The sequence below is a fragment of the Athene cunicularia genome, assembly GCF_003259725.1.
Source record: "Athene cunicularia isolate RWA chromosome 2 unlocalized genomic scaffold, athCun1 chr2_part1, whole genome shotgun sequence".
Lineage (NCBI taxonomy): Eukaryota > Metazoa > Chordata > Aves > Strigiformes > Strigidae > Athene > Athene cunicularia.
Genome location: NW_020799095.1, coordinates 41,477,794 through 41,497,700, shown reverse-complemented (window position 1 = coordinate 41,497,700; position 19,907 = coordinate 41,477,794). Strand labels below are relative to the sequence as shown.

The window sequence follows — 19,907 nt, the reverse complement described above, 5'->3', positions numbered from 1 at the left end:
TGTATGGCATCTTCTACATGAGCAGGCACATCCATCTCTCAATACAAATGTGTGATTCCTATGATGTGTCAAATCCAAACTGAATAAGAACATGTTGTCTATAGATTTACAGTAGGTGTGTGTAAAAATACATACTAGCATTTTGGAGCACATTCAAATTGGTTGCTAAGCCACAGTGAAAAATGGTCAACAAACAGTGAAAGAACAATTTTACTTGGCATTTTATTCACTTAACAGAAACATTCACTTATCAGGTATCACTGAAGTGCAATTTACAGAACTTAGCAGCAAATTCACATATGTAAATTCAGATTTATTTTCTTTTGTTGTCTTTTTTGTTTCTTTTTTTTACAAATATTACAAATGTACATCCATTAGTACAGTATTGCCATTCACTCATGCGTGTTATGTACAGAATCTTCACTAAAGAATTACTACTGAGCAATTTTTCCTTTGCTTCAGGAAATGCTGTGTATAGGTCATGTGTGCTTCTGGGATGTGGTCCCATCACACTCTATCTCTGCATGTAATGAGGAGAAGTAGACATTTAAGGTCATATTAACCCCAGTGCAAGCAGGTGCAACTCCATTGTCTTCATTGAGATCAGCTGATGCCCACTTGCAGTGGGAACTGGGTTTGCTCCCCACTACTAAATTCGTTCTGGCAGCTGAATCCAGGATTGCATTTATGTATTTCTTGCAACAAAGGATAATTCAATCCCACCACACTTTCCTTTTTGTCCTTAAAAATAACCAGGCAGAGTGTTTTGTTGTCACAATAGCTGCAACACCAGCCTGTGGAGCTATATGCATTAGTTGAGCTGACATCATGCCAGGGCTGGAGAAGGATGGATGAGGGCAGGGAGATATAAGGAGGAGCTGTTGAGGTCTCTTGTGTGCTATATAAAGAGTTACTAGGAGAGGAAAATTAGAAGACATTGCTTCCCCCTGCCCTGTGGATCTCTGCATGAGAAACCTTGTCCTCCTCTCTGGTTGCCCTGCGGTTTCTATCCCTTGGTGGGAACAGCTGGAGCCCCTGAGAGCACCACTTCCAGTGTCACCCACACCTCCAGTCATGGGCCTGATCCCCTGTCCACCCACTGACTCTTTGGGCACCTTTGCTGCCCAGATCACACAGGATGTCTGCACCAGTTAGAGCTGTGTTAGAGGATGGGGCCAGAGGATGGGGAGGTACTGGGAAGCTCCAGAAAGTGCCAAAAATACTCTGAATGTTAATCAGAATAGCTGACAAAGTGGTCAAAGTATTGACAAAGTGGTTATCACAAAATGTTTCCATTATTGAAATGTCTCAGGTTTTTGTTGTTGGGGTTTGTTTTGTTTTTTTAGCTATTTCTACTATAGGGATATTTTTTAAAATATTTTTGGTAGTTAATGTGGAATGTATTATTTTGCTACAAAGGTTTCTGTAAGGGGAGAGCTTTTGTTTTATCTAATTTAAAAATTCTAGTTTATCACAATTGTTTTTATACAAGACACTATAGATACATCTTGTAGTTTATAATCTAAAAATAAAATCTCATCAAAATACTGTAGCTATTCTATTGTGGGCATCAATAAACAATGTATTTACTGTATATGGCTCTCCAAACATGATAAACCCTATACAAAGAGCATCTATCTTTATTGATAGGAACAGTTTCCCGTGTAAAGGAAATTACATGGAAAAATATGAGCCTTGTGTTGTTTGAAAAGTAACTCAGCTTGACAGTTCTGAGAAAATACCAAGACAATTATCACAAATCAGTAGCAGCATGTTATATACAGATTTAAAGAGAATCACAGGAATAAAAAGAAAACAGTAGTTACATACCCGCAAATCCTGTCATTTAAAAAAGCAAAAGCTGAAAGAAATATACAGGGCGTTTGAAGGTTGGTTCTGCAGTGGGACTATCAAAGCTCAGTTCTCCCATGACTGTATCTTCTGTATTCTGATGAATTTGGGATGGTTCAAAGATGAGGTTATATCAGACCCATGAAGAAAACATTTGTGAAGAAAATATTTAACTGTTGGTGCTACTCATCTCCTAATTGAAAAGCCCCACCTGCTTTTCAGTCTGCAGATGAACATGAATAATAATAATAATACTTGGCATTTATACAGAGCTAGAATCTGAAAGCTCTTACACTGAGTAAGACCTTACCCACCCTGTCCAAGCCTGTAGTTGCATCTGCTGCACATACATCAATTGGACTATGTGTAGAGGTAAAACTCACTGTAAGAGTGACAGAATCTGACTTACACCATTGCATATGACCAGAGCACTTTGATCCTGACAAGTTTCTTTTCTGTGAAGCAGGTAAATATTTTTATCCCCATTTGACACGTGAAGGAACTGAGGCAGGAGAGAGCCAAGTATCAAATGTGCTCTCTCATTTGAGATGTGTTAGTTGTGGCTACTCAACCCAGTGATTTTTTCAGATGTATGGAGCATCCTGAGCTCACACCCACTTAATTTAGAGCTGGGGGTTGTCAGAAGGTTGGAAATCTGAGGCTCTGGGTCCTGGCTCCAGCCTGCCTGATTTTAGGCAGCTACCTGGCACTCCAGGGCTAGAAGCATCTTCACACTGGTCTTCACTGGCAGCCCCTGCAGAGCTGTGCACCTCTTCAGGCAGCGCAGGGTTGAATTGCCCTCTCGTCAAGTAGCTGCATCCTGGCTGGTCTCTAAAGGGCATGTGTAATGAACTGGGCCCAGGTAATTAAAATTTTCAGCATGCAGAACTTGTGGCCAGATTTGAAGATTTGGTGGAAAGTGGTTTGTCCAAAGCATCAGGGGGAATAAGTGTAAAAAATGGGGGAATCTTGATGCCTGGCTTTGTGCTCAGAGCCAGCACTGGAGAACAGAGTTTAAAAATGTTACATATTGTTTAGGTCCAAATTCTTTCTCACAGATTTAGGAAGCTAACAGGATGATATTTGCATAGAGGTTAGACACCTTTTTTGTGGATTATTATGGATGCTCCAAGACTTGATATCATGCTGTGTGCCTGGGCTACTTCTGTCTTTGCTCACTATTTTTTATTATTCAGTGATGACTCTCACTGATTGTTGAGGGAAAACAAATGCTATTTTGGATCAGACACGTGGCATGCTAATGCCTTAAATCAATAATAACCAACAACAATAAACAATGAAATGCAGAATCTTTGTGGGAATGGCATTATAATTTGGACAGGTGCGTTCTTGGGAAGGGATCGTGAGAAAGCAGTTGTCTAAATTCGCGTTCAGTGCATCAGACACATTTCTATTTACGTATTTCCAATACAGAATTAAAAGCAAATATTCCCATGGAGGTTGCTATTAAATCTCAAACTGCTTCAATTCTCTCGGCTCACGTGTCCTGCCTAGCCTTCTCTCCAGCTGATTTGATCCAGTCCTGTAGCAAAGGTGTCAAGTGATTTATACAGTTAGTAGGAACTGATCTTGCTCTGGGGGTTTCTTCACCCAGGTGCCCAGACCGGCTTTCTGAAACGCTTTAAACAGCTGCTGCTTGACAGACTGGTACGTCTGAGCCACCAGCTTTGCCTCACTGTACACTGATGGCATGTCTCCATGGCTTGGTATTCGTGTGCTCAGCTGCAGAACAAAAATCAGGGAAGGGGAAAAAAAATTAAATAATAAAAAAATCAACCAACGAGCCAAAAGAAACAGGAGGCTTCAGTAGCTGTATAATCTTCCTGTCTACATTTCATAAGCAACAAACAATCACTGTGCTTTGTGTGTTTGCTTTTGGTTTAACAACATAAAAGCAGGGAAGCAATAAATGCCTGTGACATGGTTTCCAGCCATGGCAAAGAGGAATGGCATAAACAGCTTTGCCTTGGCGTGGACACAGGCAGTAGCAAATCTTGGTGTGTTTTACAAAGGCAAAACTCCACTTCTCAGTTAAGATGATTTTTAGGGACAAAAATAGGAAAAAATCCTTTCTGGGGATCTTTAAAGAATGTGCTCAGTTTTGCTTGGGATGTGGAGCAGCTCAGTGTTTCCAAGCAATGCCAAGAGATACAGGAAAGAGTGTCCCAGCCCACACTCTCCCCTTTTCCTTCTTTAATCTGTTATTGTTGGAAATGTTGTGAAACCTGCCCAGTACAGGGCAGAAATTAGGCTGGTGTGGGAGAAGCGAGTGCTCTGTCGGGATACAGGAGCCGCCCGCTGGGAACTGCCTCGGGAGACAACGCCACATGTCCACTGCCCCTCATCACCTGGAGCATCCAGGAGGGATCAGGCACCCTTCGCCTTGCAGAAGGACTAAACAAACAACCTCCTCTGGCCTGCCCAAGTCTTAACAGTGCTGAATGAGCAGTGAGGCTTTGACACTATATGAAAGAAAACGAAGTCTGGAAAATGCCTTAGAGCAAGCCGACGGGTGAAAGTACAGGGCTTACAAGCCAGGGAAATAGCACCCTGTAGGAAAACGCACCCTCAAAGCACAGCTTGGTGAGCAAGCAATACTCTGTTCCTTCTCTCTAAAAAAGGAGAAGTGCTGAAAGGCAGATTAAAGGAAAAGGCGAATGCACAGACTGAAATGAGCCGCTCCAGTCTGTGTGGTGCCAGCACACTGCTGGGCTGCTCTGGCCTGGGGTGTATTGGCCCAGCCGGCAAGGGAGGGTGATGCTGCCACAGCCCAGGCACCAATGGGCCATGAGCTGGCCTTGCTGTGGGGGGGTGGCTCCACTCCAGCTGCCCCTTTGTACCCCAGAGGTGGACAGCAATGACATTATCAAATGCTTTGTTTTGTCAAAAGCAAAGCGCCCTGCTCAGCCACGAGTTGCTCCTTCCTGGTCACCCCAGCCCGATGGTGTGATCCATGTGCCGTGCAGCTCTCCCGGCCATAGTCCTGGCCATAGCCTGCCCTGGGGCCCAGCTCGCCACAGGTTTTGTTCCTGTGAGGATCCCTCCATTTTGGGGGCAGCAGGAGTGCTTCTCACCCCCCTTCCCATGCCACCTGCTGTGCAGGGTCTGGGACCTGTGCCACCAAACCGTGACTGAGACCTGGGCATGAAGCCATGTTGGTCCCTTCTGCTCCCTCCCAGGCTCAGGGTCCCTGTGAGGTTATGCCACTGTCCAGGATGGAATGAATCCCACCAGCCTCCTTCCCTGAGGTCTCCTGCAGAGCAGAACAACCCCTTTGGGCTTGTCCTCATACCTCCCCACCCTGCCTGTCCAATTGCCTTCCTGAATGACTTTGTTGGTGGAAGTGAATCCAGACTTCCCTGCCATCAACTCTGCCTTTATCTTTTCCACTCGTTTCCCAACAGGAAAAAGGTTTTGGCACTTAATAAAATATTTTTTTTTTATTGTTCTCATCTTCTCCCACTCTACATGGACTGCAGGACAATTCTTGATGAGCTTCATAGCAAAGTAATATTCCAGCAGTGAAAGTAGGTGGGCTGAAGAGACACTGCATTTTCCCTGCTGTTCCTCCTAAAGTGGTGGGGTCAGGCTCACCACCTTGGTATATGTGTCTTTCTCTCCCCCAGAACTTCCTTGAAGGGTCAGGCAAGAGGAGAAATGGTGACTCCAAAACAAGGAATAATGAGAGGAACATTTCCTTATTCCACATGAAGCTTCTTCCTACGTGTCCTACATCCTAGGCTCCACCCTGTGGTTTTTCAACATCCTGACACTCTCTCCTGTCTGTGGGAAGTAACTGAAGTGTGAGGGCAGGTTGACTTCAGTGCCATTTCAAATAAGGGAAGTTCATGGCTATCTTCCCTAGAGACAGCAGGGCTGTAAAGGGGTGATGGCCATTTTAATTAAGTACAACCCGTAGTTTTAATGCTGGTAAATTGTACTGCTGCTGAGTGTAATGAAATCAGAGAGCCTTCAGCACATGGCCACTCACCTTGAGAGGAGCAGCTGTATTGTATGGATTTATCAGCACATCTGGGAGAGTGGGGAGGAGGAGGGGAAGGGGCAAACTTGCTTTAGTCAGCTCACTTGGGTGAGACTTAGAGCCATTTAGGTTGAGAGTCTAAACACCTGTGGAACAGTGAAGTGAGGTAGATGCCTCCAAGGTGATGAGAAATACTTCACTCAGGCTTCTGAGACTTAGTGAGTTCAATACTTCCCTTAGAGTCAAAGGGATACTTGGGGTGAGATGCATGAACAATTGCGCAGTTGTGCTTGTATGGCTGCTTAACACTCTCCTGGGTTTTGACTGCTCATCTGAGCATGGCTCCATTGCCAAGGACAGCCAGAACACCCATCTCTGCTCCAAACCCACCTGGGTTTCTGCCATTGGCTTTCTCTGGACTCAGCTCCCATAGCTGACTCTGCAGGCTCTCAGCTCCTGATCCTCTCCCAGGTCCTACCAGGAGGGATGCAGGACACCTGTGGAAGCTGCAGCTTCATCATGAGATTGCCAAAACAAGGTTGGCTCTGGGGTCTACTAGCCCATGTAGAGTTGGCAGCAGTGTCCTGTCAGTGCGTCAGACCCACCTTGCCATGAAGCTTTGCCCACCGAGTGAAGAACATGTGCTTGCAAAGCCGTGAGGGACTCCCACAGGTCCTCTTCCCTGTTGTGGCATTGATAACCTCCAGGTCGGCGTTCCCCACAATCCAGTTCACACTGAAACTGGGAGATTTTCCAGGCTGCCGAGCATCAGCATGGCTAACCCCTGGCAGGAGAGAAGGACATCAGTAACATCCAGCGCTCAAAACCTTCAGAGGCTGCTAACATGTGGTGTGTCATTGTGGCACATGAGACATCCTTGAGCGAACATGCTGGCATTGTGCACTGCATGTGCTGTTGTCACCATCAGTTGTTACAAGGCTGACTTCCTTAGAGTGACATAATTTAGAAATTCCTATAGATCTTTTTCCACATTGCAGGCAAACCTTTCGTTAGCTTAAGGAAAGGTGTTAGATTGTAGTGTGTGCTATTGACAGCAGTGTGATGGTTGCTGAGTGAAATCTTTCAGAAAAGCTTTAATGGGATAACTGGTTTTTAAAAGGAAAAAACAGGAAAGTTGCTTTTGCCGTGAGTTCCTCCTGGTGAGCTTTCCACGGTTCAGCATATTTATCTGTGTGGTTATGTGAAGTCTAGATCACAAGGGGTTTAAACAGGGGATAAGAAAATACAAAACATATATTTCATCATCACAGATTGATTCTTAGATCCAAGTTAATAATCACATTGTAGACATCACAGACCTACACAGAAAACTCTTGCTCCTCACCTTGTGTCTGCCTGCAGGTTTCCTACCCTGTATGGGTGCAACAATCTTTTAAAGAGCTAGTTAGTGTCTTAATGACAATATTTTGTACATATTTAAGTGGAATGCATATTATATAATTTTAGACAGCTACAGTGATGATGTTTTTGATCACCTGGGGCGACTGAATGACCTCTGTGTCATTCACATGGCCGGTTTTGGACATCTGAATCACATATTGGAGTCCACTGCCTACATGGGTGAGATCTCCCTTGGCTCTAAATGCAGATAGGGCTGCAAGGTCAGGTGTGGGTGTGTACATGAGACAGAGTTATTTTTAATCATGTGAATTCCTGACTTTTCTTAACCATTTAGTGTAGTTCAACCTTTCCGTGACTCCTGTCACTTTCTCATTTCTTATACCAGGGAAGGATTAGTGTTTGCAAGGAAATAAGAGTAATAAAGAAAGTGGCTGGTTTATTTTCCAGCACAGGATAAATTCAACCAAATGAGCTCTGCCTTGCCCTGCTCATTAGTGCTTTTGGGAGCAAGGAATCAACACTGGGAGCTTCCAAGGCTGGAAAAAACAGAGTGACCTGAAGCAGTTTGAATATTCTGGAAAACGTGGGCACTGGATGATGTGTCTGGATCCAGCTGTTGAATCCCTCTCTATTAATTTGCTGTGTGGGCCACTTGCCTGCAAACCTGGACAACAAGAGCCACTGTGATGAGCAGGCAGGTGGGCACCATGCTGGTGGGCAGCTGGCACAGTCATCCTGGCACAGGCCAGCACCAGGACTGGATCTCTGTTTTGAAACGGCAGCTCCCACTGGAGCCACTGCCTGCAGCTTCTCCAGCAACAGCTCACAGTTTGCACAGCTTGATGGGACTTGCTTTCATTGCTCTTGGGTGGAGGGCAACAGAGAAAGGTCCTTTGCCTTTTCTGCCTAAGGGTTTCAAAGAACTTTGTCAGAGAGTGAGAAGTACTGATATGGGCTGTTTAGAGAGGAGGAGATTAAAGAAGAGAGATCAAAGCCCCTCCTTTCCAAAGTGCCCTTTCTCACTCAGGGATCTCATTTTCATAACGGATGCACACCATGAGCATCTGCTGAACTCAGGAAGAATGGGACGAGATGGGACCTGGTGGGAATGCAGTGTCCGTCACGGTGTTAACCATGCCGAGCTTGGTAAGCCCTAGGGAGAGACCGTGGGAGAAGTGGATTGCTGTGCAGGGTCCATTGTGGCAGGACACTGCCTCCATGTGCAGCTTCTTCCTCCCGCCTCTCAGCATCATGGGAAGCAGTGTCAGTGAGGGACATGCTCCCTCTCTCCTCCTGTCCCCTCTTCCCCTCTGCCCTGGGAGGGAGCTACAAGAGCCAGATGGAACTGAGCATGCACACAGAGAGACAGGTGGCCACTGAAGGGAAAAACTTATGTGGCACAACCACTTTGTATTGGTGGCAAAGCTGGAATTGCAGAAATCACCTCAGCCACTGGAACTGAACTTGCTACTGTGTGTAGAAGAGAATTACAGCTAAGTCACAACCTCACTCAGGATTTGTAAACACATTCATGTTGTATTAATACCTCTTTCAATTCCCCCACCCCAAGATAACAGATCAGTCTGCATCTAAAACTACAGTTCACCTAGGCAACAGGATATAAACCCTTGAAAATCAGATAGCTCTCTGGTACTTATTGAAATGCCTCTATACAGAACAAGATGCAAACAGATCAAAATCGGCTGTTTGACACTATGCACCACCCTCTGTCGAGACAGAACCCAAAAGCTTAGGGAACTGAGTGCCAAAAGACATGATAGCCAACACCCTGACATGTAAAGTTGCCACAGGCCGCTAAAGCAATAGAAATGTTATGAAAACACTGACCAGAGGAAAAGAAGGAAAGTCTGCATGGAGGACAGAGGAGACTGTGGGTGCTTATTGGTGGGGAGCGTATGCCCCTAACCAGCCTGGGACCTCTGCTCTTGGTGGACCTCTGTGACACCTGGGAGCTTCCCCCAATGCCTGGAACACCCTCCGTGCTGGTTTGGCTTTCATGCTCTCTTTTCCCAGCTATCATATATAAGTACATGTATTTAAGTAAATAGAAGATATTTTCACATCATTTTCCAAATACAAGAGGCTTTAAAGAAAACACCATGAGACTCATGACAGATGCAAATATAGAGCCTAGATATATTCTCTGATTGGTTTTGATCCTTTACACTTAACACTATTTTCACGTTTTTCTTCTCATAAATAGTTGTTCTGATTTTATTTGAAAGGTAACACCCAAATAATCTAGATCATTTTCTCTCCTTTATGTAAAACATCCTCCTTAAAACCAACACTACAGAGTACAATAGGAGACCATAGAAACCGAAAGGAAAAGCCTTTGTACAAATAATATAAACATGAATATAGTGGTATATGAACTGAAATCTGTCCTCATTCTCCCCTTTCTCCCAGCAAAGTCTCATGCCTTTTCAGGATACCATTTAGAATGGTCTTAATCTTAAAAGAAAAGGAAATAAAAATGACACAGGTCTTTCTTCAAAAAAATACACCAAGAGTAATCCCAGTGAATAAGTGAATTTCCATCTGGCTGGGACTGGTGTGAGTGGAAAGCTTCACTGATTATTATTCTGTAGGACCAAGGAGTTATCTCAGGATATCTCATCCCACACCGTGAATTTCTTATCCATTGAAATATTTGTACTACTATGGTCAAATTAAAAAATTGACATCCTTATAATTGAAGGAGTCCTGCAATTTGAAATCCCTGGCTAGTCTGATCCCTGAGAGGAGCGTGGGAGGTGGAGTTTTCTGGCTGAGGTTGCTGAGGTTTGGTCTCTAATGCATTTGGTTTGGCTTTTGCTATGTGCCCATCTCCTTAGTCACTGGATGTACTGTCAGCACAGTTTTCCAGGTAGGAGAAATGCAGCACAAGCCTCAGCAATGTAAATTTTAAGCAGTATTGGATCCCCAGAATTTGTGGGGGAGGGAAGATTCCAAATAATGGCTTCAGAGACAAAAACAATGTAGACAGAGAGAGACAGATTCCTCCCACTGCTTCTCCTGGGCTGAAGAAAGCCCACAAATACAACTGAAAGTAGAGCGAAAGCTTTTCCAAACAGAAGTCTCTGGGAGGGAGGAAGCCAGTCATGCAGATATTTAAAGTGACACAAGAGCCCTCTGATACATTTCCAATTCCCTTGAAATCTTTGGCAATGACTCTTGGGCATAAATGCACACTTGGGCCAAGTATGAGCCATTACTTTTACCTCTCAAGGCCAACCCATCAAAGCAATAGCTGTTCTGTCATCAAATCCCTTATTGTATTTTCAGTCCTCCAAGAGTTGAAGTGGGTTTCCCTGTATATCCTGCAGATACAGTGAAAGTGGGTGTGATTTTGACCTTAATGTATGGGTGGACTTATAATGAGTTAGGGTTGGCACAGGATGAGAACAACCTCCCCAGTGGGAGCTGCAGAGGCTTCTGGAGAACAGGTGTGTTGCCAAAACAACAGCCAGATTTGGGAAATGGGGAGATTTTTCCTGACCAGCTGTGATTCCTTTCCTCCCTCCTACACTGTGGCATGGGAAGGAAGAAGGGGCTGAGTCATGCCCATGATGAACAAGGGCGGGAGGGACAGGAGGGGGCATGGGGTGGAGGAGTGTGAAGCAGAGTTTCCTGCATACTTGCATTGCACAGTCTTTGACTAGCTGCGCTGAAGAGTTAAAAAATGGAGATAAGCTGTTCAAAAGGATAAGCTTTTTGACCTATTCACTTCATAACATGTACATGCACATTACACTTACAAGATATACTAAACCACACAGAACCTGAGAATTTCCCCAGTGGCTAAACTATCACTTCTGCCTCAGCCAAACTAATTTTGTCACAAGAAAACATTAAAAAAAAAAAAAGAAAAAAAAGAAAAAAAAGAAAAAGAACATGAAATAGATAAGGGATAAAATAGCACTCTCCTGACTGAGGAACCTAGAGGACTTTGAAAGGCAATGGTGTACGCTACTAAAGCATCCTGACCTCCCATCTCTGCAACCCTGACATCTCAGGGAAACCTTCTGAAAAAAAAATATAAGAGTCTAAAAGTCATATAAGGATCTAATTCTGTGCAGAACTGGTGGTCCTTAGCACTCACATGCCTTGTGGGAATCTGAAGGCATTAGAGACGGTGGGATTTTGCTGGCATGAGGCCAGACAGCTGCTGCCTGGGTAGTGGTTAAGGAACCATGAGGCAGGGATATGGAATAGAAGACTGGAGACCTGGATTAGGGATGGGGGCTGGGAAGGAGGAGTGGTGGCAGTGAGAGTAGCCCAAAAGATAGCATGATCACATGACAGGCAGCAGCCTTGTCAGATGGCAACAATGCATCGCAGAAGTCTGCTGAGCAGGCAGGGTCTCCTGCATGAATGAACAGCCCTTTTCTCATGGCCATCTGCTCCAAACATGATGGCTAGCAAACGCTGAAGAAGTGGGTGCTCTGAGTAAGGGGTATGGATGGCTGGGCTGTATGCACAGGGCCAGAGATGTGAGTGCTGATTCTTGTGACTCCAAACATATTCATGCTCACTGGGTGATGGGAGAGTGGTACGGGAAAGAGTTAAAATTTACAGAAAACTTCTTCACTAGTTTTTAGAAATTTTTCACTTAGTCATACACTTTTTTTCCACTTTGAGCAGTCTTTGTACAGTGTTAGTTTTCCTAGTCAGCTTATGTCCACTACTGGACCTTTTTGTGCTCACTGTGTGTGAAAAAGGAACAGGATTTAAATGCATGAGTTTCTTCATTCTACAAATTCATACTCTTAAAAAAAAAAAAAAAAAAAAAAAAAAAAAAAAAAAAAAAAAGAAGGCATGGGCTAATGGTTTACTTACAAACGAGTAAACTTTCCTGTTGGTGAGTGGCACCATTAGTGATGGGAGAGGGGATCATTTGTCTTGCAGGCAGATGTTTGCTTACCACTGAGAAGCAGCTGATTGCGCCGGTATGAAGTTGGCAGCTGACCAATGTCTTCTATTCTATGGCTCATTACCCGGGAAAGGTGACCAGTGTGATAGAGGCTTCCCACAATGATGCTGTGCAAGTACATGGGTTCAATGAAGAAGCTGAGGAGAGCACCTTGGAGCCCAAGGATGTTCCATCTGGAAAATAAATTCAGGAGCAATAAAACACACAGGTGGAGGAATAGCCACAAGAGAGCTGCCCTGGGAAAAACAACAAAGGCCAGCACATGGGTTGAAGGGATGAGGGATGAAACCATTCCCACCCTTGTCTATTACGCATGAAGCACTGCACTGTTGGATTATTATACACCCATGGATTGATTCCCCCTCTATGATCATTTTAGATTACTGCAATGCCACTGACTTAAGGCATGTATTTTTGTCTTGTGTTATTGCAAACAGAGGCCTCTTGTTGAGAGCTATTATTTATAAAAGTATTTTCTGTTTGATGGATGTTCATTTAGCATGTCTTTAGCAGAATTTTAATTTTTTCCTGCATCTATAATTTTATACTTGCAGTGGTAGAGCTAAAATGAGTGCTTTTGTTATTCTACCTTTATTTATCTTTTGTCGTACATTAGTACCATCCCCTAGTCATACAGCCAAGATAGGATGTGCCTTAGGTGGCCAAAATTCCCACAAAATGTTTGTGAATAATTTTTGAAAGCCTCACATGCTGACTTTTCCTTGCACAAATGTTCATGCAGATACAAATACATTGATAAGAATCAAATACTGTTCCTGAACGGTAAAAATAAGTTACACATTCAGGCAACCAATAATGTAATCATTAGTTTGACCTACTCTACAGTGTTTTGAATGATGGATATGTCACTCTGTTGCTGTCTTAAATGTGCAACAGAGTAATGGTGGAAATCTTGGGGCCTTCAATCTGTTACTGATGGTGAGTTCCATATTACTGATGTTGGATTAGTTGCCAGAACTGTTCTGTATTTTAATAGACTATGATTTTTGACATCAAACTAGGCACAGATATTACAGGATGTTTGCTCTAAACTCTTCAGGGGACAGGTAATTGGTTAAGAAGTCAAAAAATTAAAAAGGAGAAAGAAGCCATGATGCAGTTAGTTATCTTGGCAAACTTATTTAGCTCAGCCCATCTAACAATAAATTGTTCCCCACCACACAAACACTAACATGCTCTCTTACACTTGGATAATATTTTTATATAAGTCAAATGCTGTCAATTTAAGTAGTTTTGAGTTCAGAAGTTCAAACTGAAAACGCTTCAGAAAATGTAGTTTTGGAGAGTGTATTTTGGCTCATTAAAAACCAAAACACCGTCAACATTTGGAACTCCGTAGCTGACTGAAGAAGAAGGTAAGAGGTGTCTGCTATTTAAGGCAACATCCAGTGGCTGCCATGCTAAATAATGTGTTTAAAGCACAATCTCCATCAGCAGCAAGCATTATGTTAGCTAATTTCTTACATCATTGTTCTTTTCATTAATTAACATTTCTCAACCGTTAGTGCAATTATTGCAGTGCCTCCGTGCTGTACGTCTCTTTTCATGATTAATAAGGAGTCATTATATTTCCCTTTCCTGAAGCAGTCAATTAACACGGAATACTTTCCATTAATTACTGAATGTTTAAAACCAGCATGCTGTACCTGGAGAGCAATCTGCTCTAGGAACCTGCGACACCAATTGCTTTAAAAAGTTCTCTTTAAATTTTATTCCAAAAACACAAGCAATTTAGCCGGCTGTATTAATTTGCCTCTGAAGCAGGCTGTGAATGAGAAACATCTTTTAATCTCATGCAAGAAAAGGCAGCCATCTGGCTGCTGAGGATTTCAGAGTCAGACTCTCCCTGTCTCCCTCTGTAAATGCAGGTCATTAAAGTAATGTGTTCATCTACATAAAACTCAAATGGAATATAAAAGGTAATATTTATATACAAACAATTTAGTCCCACAATTTAAACAGTCATTGGTTTTATGAAACATTTACTTTAGTCGATCAGATTTGCATAACTTCATTTTGGGGAAAAAAAAAAAAGTGGTCATTCCTGCAAATAAGATCACTTTTCAAGGAAAGAACTAGCTGCCTCTTTGAGTAAATATCTTATCATGATGCAAAATTAATAATGCAAGCTTAAGAAGTAGAGTTGAGTTCAGCTAACAGTACTATGCCTCTGACCAGCTTCTAAGGCAAGTAAAAAAATTAGACAGTGATATTTTTGTCCAGATGGAAACTTGTAAGATATCAATGTTTTTTCAACATTTGATATTTCCTTAAAGAAACCACTTGTATATTTGATTGAAGGAGAGAAAAAGGCAGCTAAACAGAAAAACAACATATGTTCAACAATATTTGAATTTTAGCAATATGCACATCACAAGAAATCATCTGAGCTTTATTTACCAAAATAGGGGATTGTGTTCAGATCATAAATTGCAAAGTAATAATGATTATTTAATTTAAATTCTTTGCAAGGAATCTGCCTTTTCTTTAGACATATTTCTTTGCCTAATTCTGAACATGTTAATCCTAGTGTAAAAAGGTATTAGGATGTCAATGGAATTACATTATTGGAAATCATAGTATAAACATGATCAGGTCATCTCCTATGTATTAAAAGCATTTCATAAACAGTAATTAATTCTTACAATGCTGTTGTGAGGTAAAACCCCATTTTTATACACCCCAGGGAACCAAGGCAGAAAGGTAGTATTATTTGCTGAAGTTTGCTGCTTTATTTGGAGGCAGAGCTAGAGTTCACATTGTCTGGATACAATAGTTGTTTCTCAAGACAATCCCATTTTCCCACCCCAAAAAAAGACCCAGGCAGGTGTAGTGGGCAATGAAACTTATATATCAGCCGTGGTGGGTTCTGACTGAAGTAGGTATAAGACAAATTGGATGGAGGGGCCAGACAAAAAAAAGAGGGAGAATAAACATAACAAGCAATCTGTGCCTGATGGGTAGAAGGCAGTGTGGAAATAGACTGTCCCAGAATCAGACAGCACCCTATGGTAGGAAGGACAGAGAAATCAGAAAAGGTGCTGACACTGAGAAGGCAATATTCAGTGGGGACTGCTTGCTGGGTTGTCTTGAGTAATACTAAAGCTGCCGTCCACTGGGGTGGTGGTGGTGAAATGGGAGGAGGTTCATGGCACTGCCACCTGTATGCTGGCCACTTCTGGTTCAACACAGCACTGTTTTAGCAGCATCCATTCAGAGAAGAGGGATAAAAAAGCAGAGAAGGAACTTTGCTTTCAAGTCCAGCCCAGGTTCAGCAAAGTGTTTGGTTGGTTGTTTCTTTCTGGAAAGCAGCTCTGAGCACATGCATGAGTCCCACTTAGCACAAGTCCGAAGAGGAGTCCTGTTCTGAGCTGGTCAAAACAAGACCCTTGCACTGCTAATCTTGTCCTTCAGAGCACATTAAAAAGCACATTAACGATGGGGGAAATTTTCAGTTACTCATTCTGCTTCTGTTCTGTGGATAAAAAGACCTACCCTGGAGGGGAGCCAGTTCAGTATTTTGCATAAACAATAGATTTAGCTGACAAATATTTGGGGGAAGGTCTTTTATTCTGTGTATTCATCCCTTGACCAACACACATGGCTAATGTACTGACTCGGTCCCTTCATATCTGAACATCTATGGGATTGTTTGTAGGTAGATGAGAGGGAAAGATCTGTCTGAACACCAGTGTAACTATCAATAGGGTGTTAATTTCTGAAGGAGCTATTTCTCTGTAGCCTAATTTAGGTCCATGAAAGTAGCTGTGTTCCCATCTGTAACAAAGTGCTCTCCTCAAATGTGGCTTTTCAAAATAAAATTATTATTCAGTGCAATGCAGTGTTACATTTTGGGTCCTCAATATATCAAAGTGACTTTTCTCGCTATGAGGAAATATGCTAGATCATTCTGAATTTTCCTAATTGTGCAAGATTTTAAGGGCTGTTTTCAAGGGCATGCATCTCTCTAATAACTTATATTCTGTGTGCTTCGTAATAACCCTTCCAATAAAGTGAAAATCAACTCACTGCTCCCTTAGTCACAGATCTTATTTAAAAAACCCAAAATCTTCAGCAAGCAGGATCAATAAAACCAAATGTCTTCCCTTTCTCTTAAATATGGGAGCTTTTGGTGCTAAATGGAAGGAAAGTATACCCTTCCTTTTGTTCAAACAGCAGATATTACTTCACTGTTTACAAAGACAAAATCCTGCGTCCAGTTCTCAATATAGATAATCCTTGAATAAATATATTTTTTGTCTGTTTGTCAATCACAGAAATACCAGTGACGAGCTGGCAGGCATTCCCAGAGCAGGCAGCCTTTCTTTAATTAGATGCCATGTTCCCCCGGCCCTGGATGCAGGATTGGCTGAGAGCAAGACCACACAGAGTCCCCACACAGCTCCCATGCTCCTGGAAGCCTGGAGCCACCAGCAAGGTGTGTGGGGAAATGTGTCCCCAAGTCATAACTGCATCACAGCCTCCACACCTGCATGCTGTAGCATCATCTCAACCACGCAGGTTGGCTATGGCCCCTCCCTGGCACTGACTGAAATATGGATGATAAAAATATTGAGGAAGGGGCTTGGGGGCAAACTCTCAGGGGTGCAAAGTGCTGCAGCCTCATGCAGGTCTGCGTGTGGCTCCTCTGTCATCGCTGAGATGTGGTGTGACACCTGGAGCCCCTTCGCTGAGTATTTCCAGCACTGGTTTGCACACAGCATTACTCAAAGCTGAAAGCTGGCACGCTCCTGCCCTTGGCCTTGAACCCCTTCAAAACTGAGATGTGGAGAAATTTATGTGATGATTCAAAACATCTCAGGGAACTGTGTCTACCTGCCATTGAAGCTCAGTGAGACCGAAGTGTCTCCTCGGGACCTTTGGAAACCTCACCCCTTAAAAATATGCTGATGAATTTCAAAGCTTATTTTGTTAAGGCTTTTTATAAAAGACACTCTTCTTTTTGGTCATTATTAAGACCTTTAAGTCTTACCTGCTTGGTGTGTTGTTAACCTTCTGTACCACACTTTCTATTACCAATATTTCCAGCTATGCTTCACACAATATAAATTGTTATTCATGGTGGCCTGTGCTCAGCAGAACACCTGTGGTGTTCCTATTTATATGACCATTTAGCTATTATTGGTTTGGAAACTGGAACTAGTGCATTAGTTTTTGATCTGTATTTTAACAGTAGGTGGTTTATATATGTTTTCTGGAACATACCTTGTGGTGAAAGATTGAAATTGAAATCTCAGTCGCACAGAAAGGGCTTAAGAGAGAGAATTACAAATCATGTGCACAAATCATCTCTAACTGAAGATCTGGCTGTGTTAATTGATTTTCATTTACATTAATATGCAGCCTTTGAAGTAGCTTTTCTTAAGAGTTACCTTGTCAGGCTCAGTCTTCTGTTAACAATGGCTCTGGTCGACAAGCTAACACTAAAATAGATCTAAGAATGCCAATTTCTAACACTGACTTTGAGTCTTGCATTTTTATATGCTACATTTAGATACAGCTTAATGTGCTCAACTCATCTTGTAAAATGCTACTTCAGACTCCCACTGCTAAATCCTGAAACAGTGCCTTAAGACTACATTACCTTGCAATACTTGGAACATATTCTCAATAAAGATTCTTCCCTATTCTCTAGCTTGTGAGCCTAAATAATCCACAAGCGTTAGCCATGGAACAAGAATAGGCTGTCAATGCTGTAATGTAAAATTTGGAGATCCTTTGCTACTGTTTGTGTCATTTTACAGGTGAGGTAGAATTTAGATGTTCAGGGATTTATTTTAACCTCTGGGCTTAATGTCACTGTTTTTGTGAAGTATGAGGAAGTGGATGACCAGTAAACTGGTGGCAAGAAAATACATAGTCTTTTAAAGGTGACCTTTTGAGAAGCAGTAGTAAGAAAACAATATTAAGGCCAGAGCTTACAAAATGAACACTGAATTCCGGCTTTTATTTGATGTATAAAGACAGTGGTTGTGAGGATTCTTCCCTTCAAATCCTGGACCCTGCAAAGTACGTTCCTCAGGCCTACATCCTGCAAGGGGACTTGTGAAAGAGGACAAGTGCCACAGCTCATGCATTTACACGTAAGTCTCTACACTACCATAGCGTGTAGATGCAAGTTCGATGCACAGAAAGGGGGCATCTCTCTGAAGTAATTACATCAGCTAGATATCCAGTGAGTGTGAACATGCTCTACCCTGACCATGGCTTAAGGTCTTCAGTCCCCTTACTAAGGTCTGCCAAGGAAGAGGGTCTTGGGGAAGAGCCATGCACTGCAGAACTCAGCCTCTAATGGGACATCCAGATAAGAACAAATTTTTTAAAAAAATCTTAGTGTTGAGTGCTTGGACCAGGATCCTCAAAATAATTTGCGTATGCATGGTAGCAGCAGTAATGTGGCAACACAGGACCTGGGAATGTCTGTTTATGTTAAGGGTCTGCTGTGCTGTGGAGCACTGTGGTGGCATCCTCCACGTGCTCCCAGCACTATTGCAATTCTCTGCCAAGCCATGGGCAATGGCAGTTGCAATAATTAAACCTATGCAGCTATTCAGAGGGGAATGCACTGCTATTTTGGATTGGTTGATGCTGGGAGAAATAATTTCTGCAGTTTCTCTGCATGGAAGAAGAAGGGACGCAGAAGTTGGTGATGAGATGTGTAATCCTGCTGAGTTCAGAGCACAGAACAAGAAACTTTATACAGAAGGGAGGTATGTGTTGTCAAACTGAAGGCATGGTGGGCCTAGAGAATGAGCTATGGTGGAAAAAGACTGGCCTGAAGCTCAGACAGTATTTCCATGAATCAGAGGATGAAGTTTATGGAAGGTTTCCTTACTCTGTTGCAGACTCTGAATTTCCCCTACAGGTCTATCCAGTGGAGTGATGGACTTCGGTAAGAGAAGTGCACAGTTCTTTAACATTTTGTCCAGTCTTTCATACTTCCTCTACTGTAGGACTAAGGAGTAGTGACATCTGGAAATTCTTATTTATATATGTATACATTTTCTTGTTCAAATTATTACCTGCAAACTGGGCGTACACATACAGGCTCTGTGTGCTGTGGGAAGCCAGCAGTGTTGTGCAGGGGAGAGGAGAGGCTCAGTGCTGGGCTGGCTGTGTGCAGCTGGAGACCGTATCACTGATGGGCACACAAAAAGAGCCAGTGTCCCTGAGGCTCCAGGGTGCCAAGGGGGTACTCACATGTCACCCCTGCAGCTCATAGGAACCTGAGCACCTCTCAGTCCTTAGTGGTGTGAACATTTGTGAAGGTCTGAGACAGAATTACATGCCGAACCTTCCTAATGTTTTGTTATTGCATTTAGATCCTCAGCAGCAGAACTCTAGAGATATCCTTGGTTTTTACCTAAATGTATGTGCTTGTGTGTGTGTGTATGCCTGTGTATGTATGTGTGTACATGTCAGTTTTCCTTAAAACATTTGTCTGCTCTCAAGCAGCAACAGCAGAGACTTCCACCAGCAGCAGCATTAACCTTGCACTGACCTTCTAATAAGCAAAGGTATGAGCTACCTCTGGGTCCAGCATTAGTGTGAGAAAGGGAGATGAAAAAAGATTTAATTTGGCCAATGTTATGAATTGGTTTGCTGTCACAAATAGCCTCTTTTAGGGCTGTGATGTCTGTGTTGACATATAGGTCTTAATATAGGTTGCTATTAGCATCAAGAAAATGTTAA

General features: G+C 42.8%; 1 protein-coding gene across 1 annotated transcript in view; it reads right to left on the bottom strand.

The window, feature by feature from the left end:
• Positions 1–206: 206 nt before the first annotated feature.
• The window catches only part of ADARB2 (adenosine deaminase, RNA specific B2 (inactive)), a 282,450-nt gene continuing 262,749 nt past the window's right edge, over positions 207–19,907 (bottom strand). Inside the window, exons 8-10 of the mRNA XM_026842993.1 lie at positions 12,165–12,346; positions 6,460–6,638; positions 207–3,594 (exon numbers count right to left, since the gene is read on the bottom strand). Coding sequence (XP_026698794.1) covers positions 3,418–3,594; positions 6,460–6,638; positions 12,165–12,346 — 538 coding nt within the window. The 3' untranslated portion in view covers positions 207–3,417. The remainder of the gene's footprint in view (positions 3,595–6,459; positions 6,639–12,164; positions 12,347–19,907) is intronic.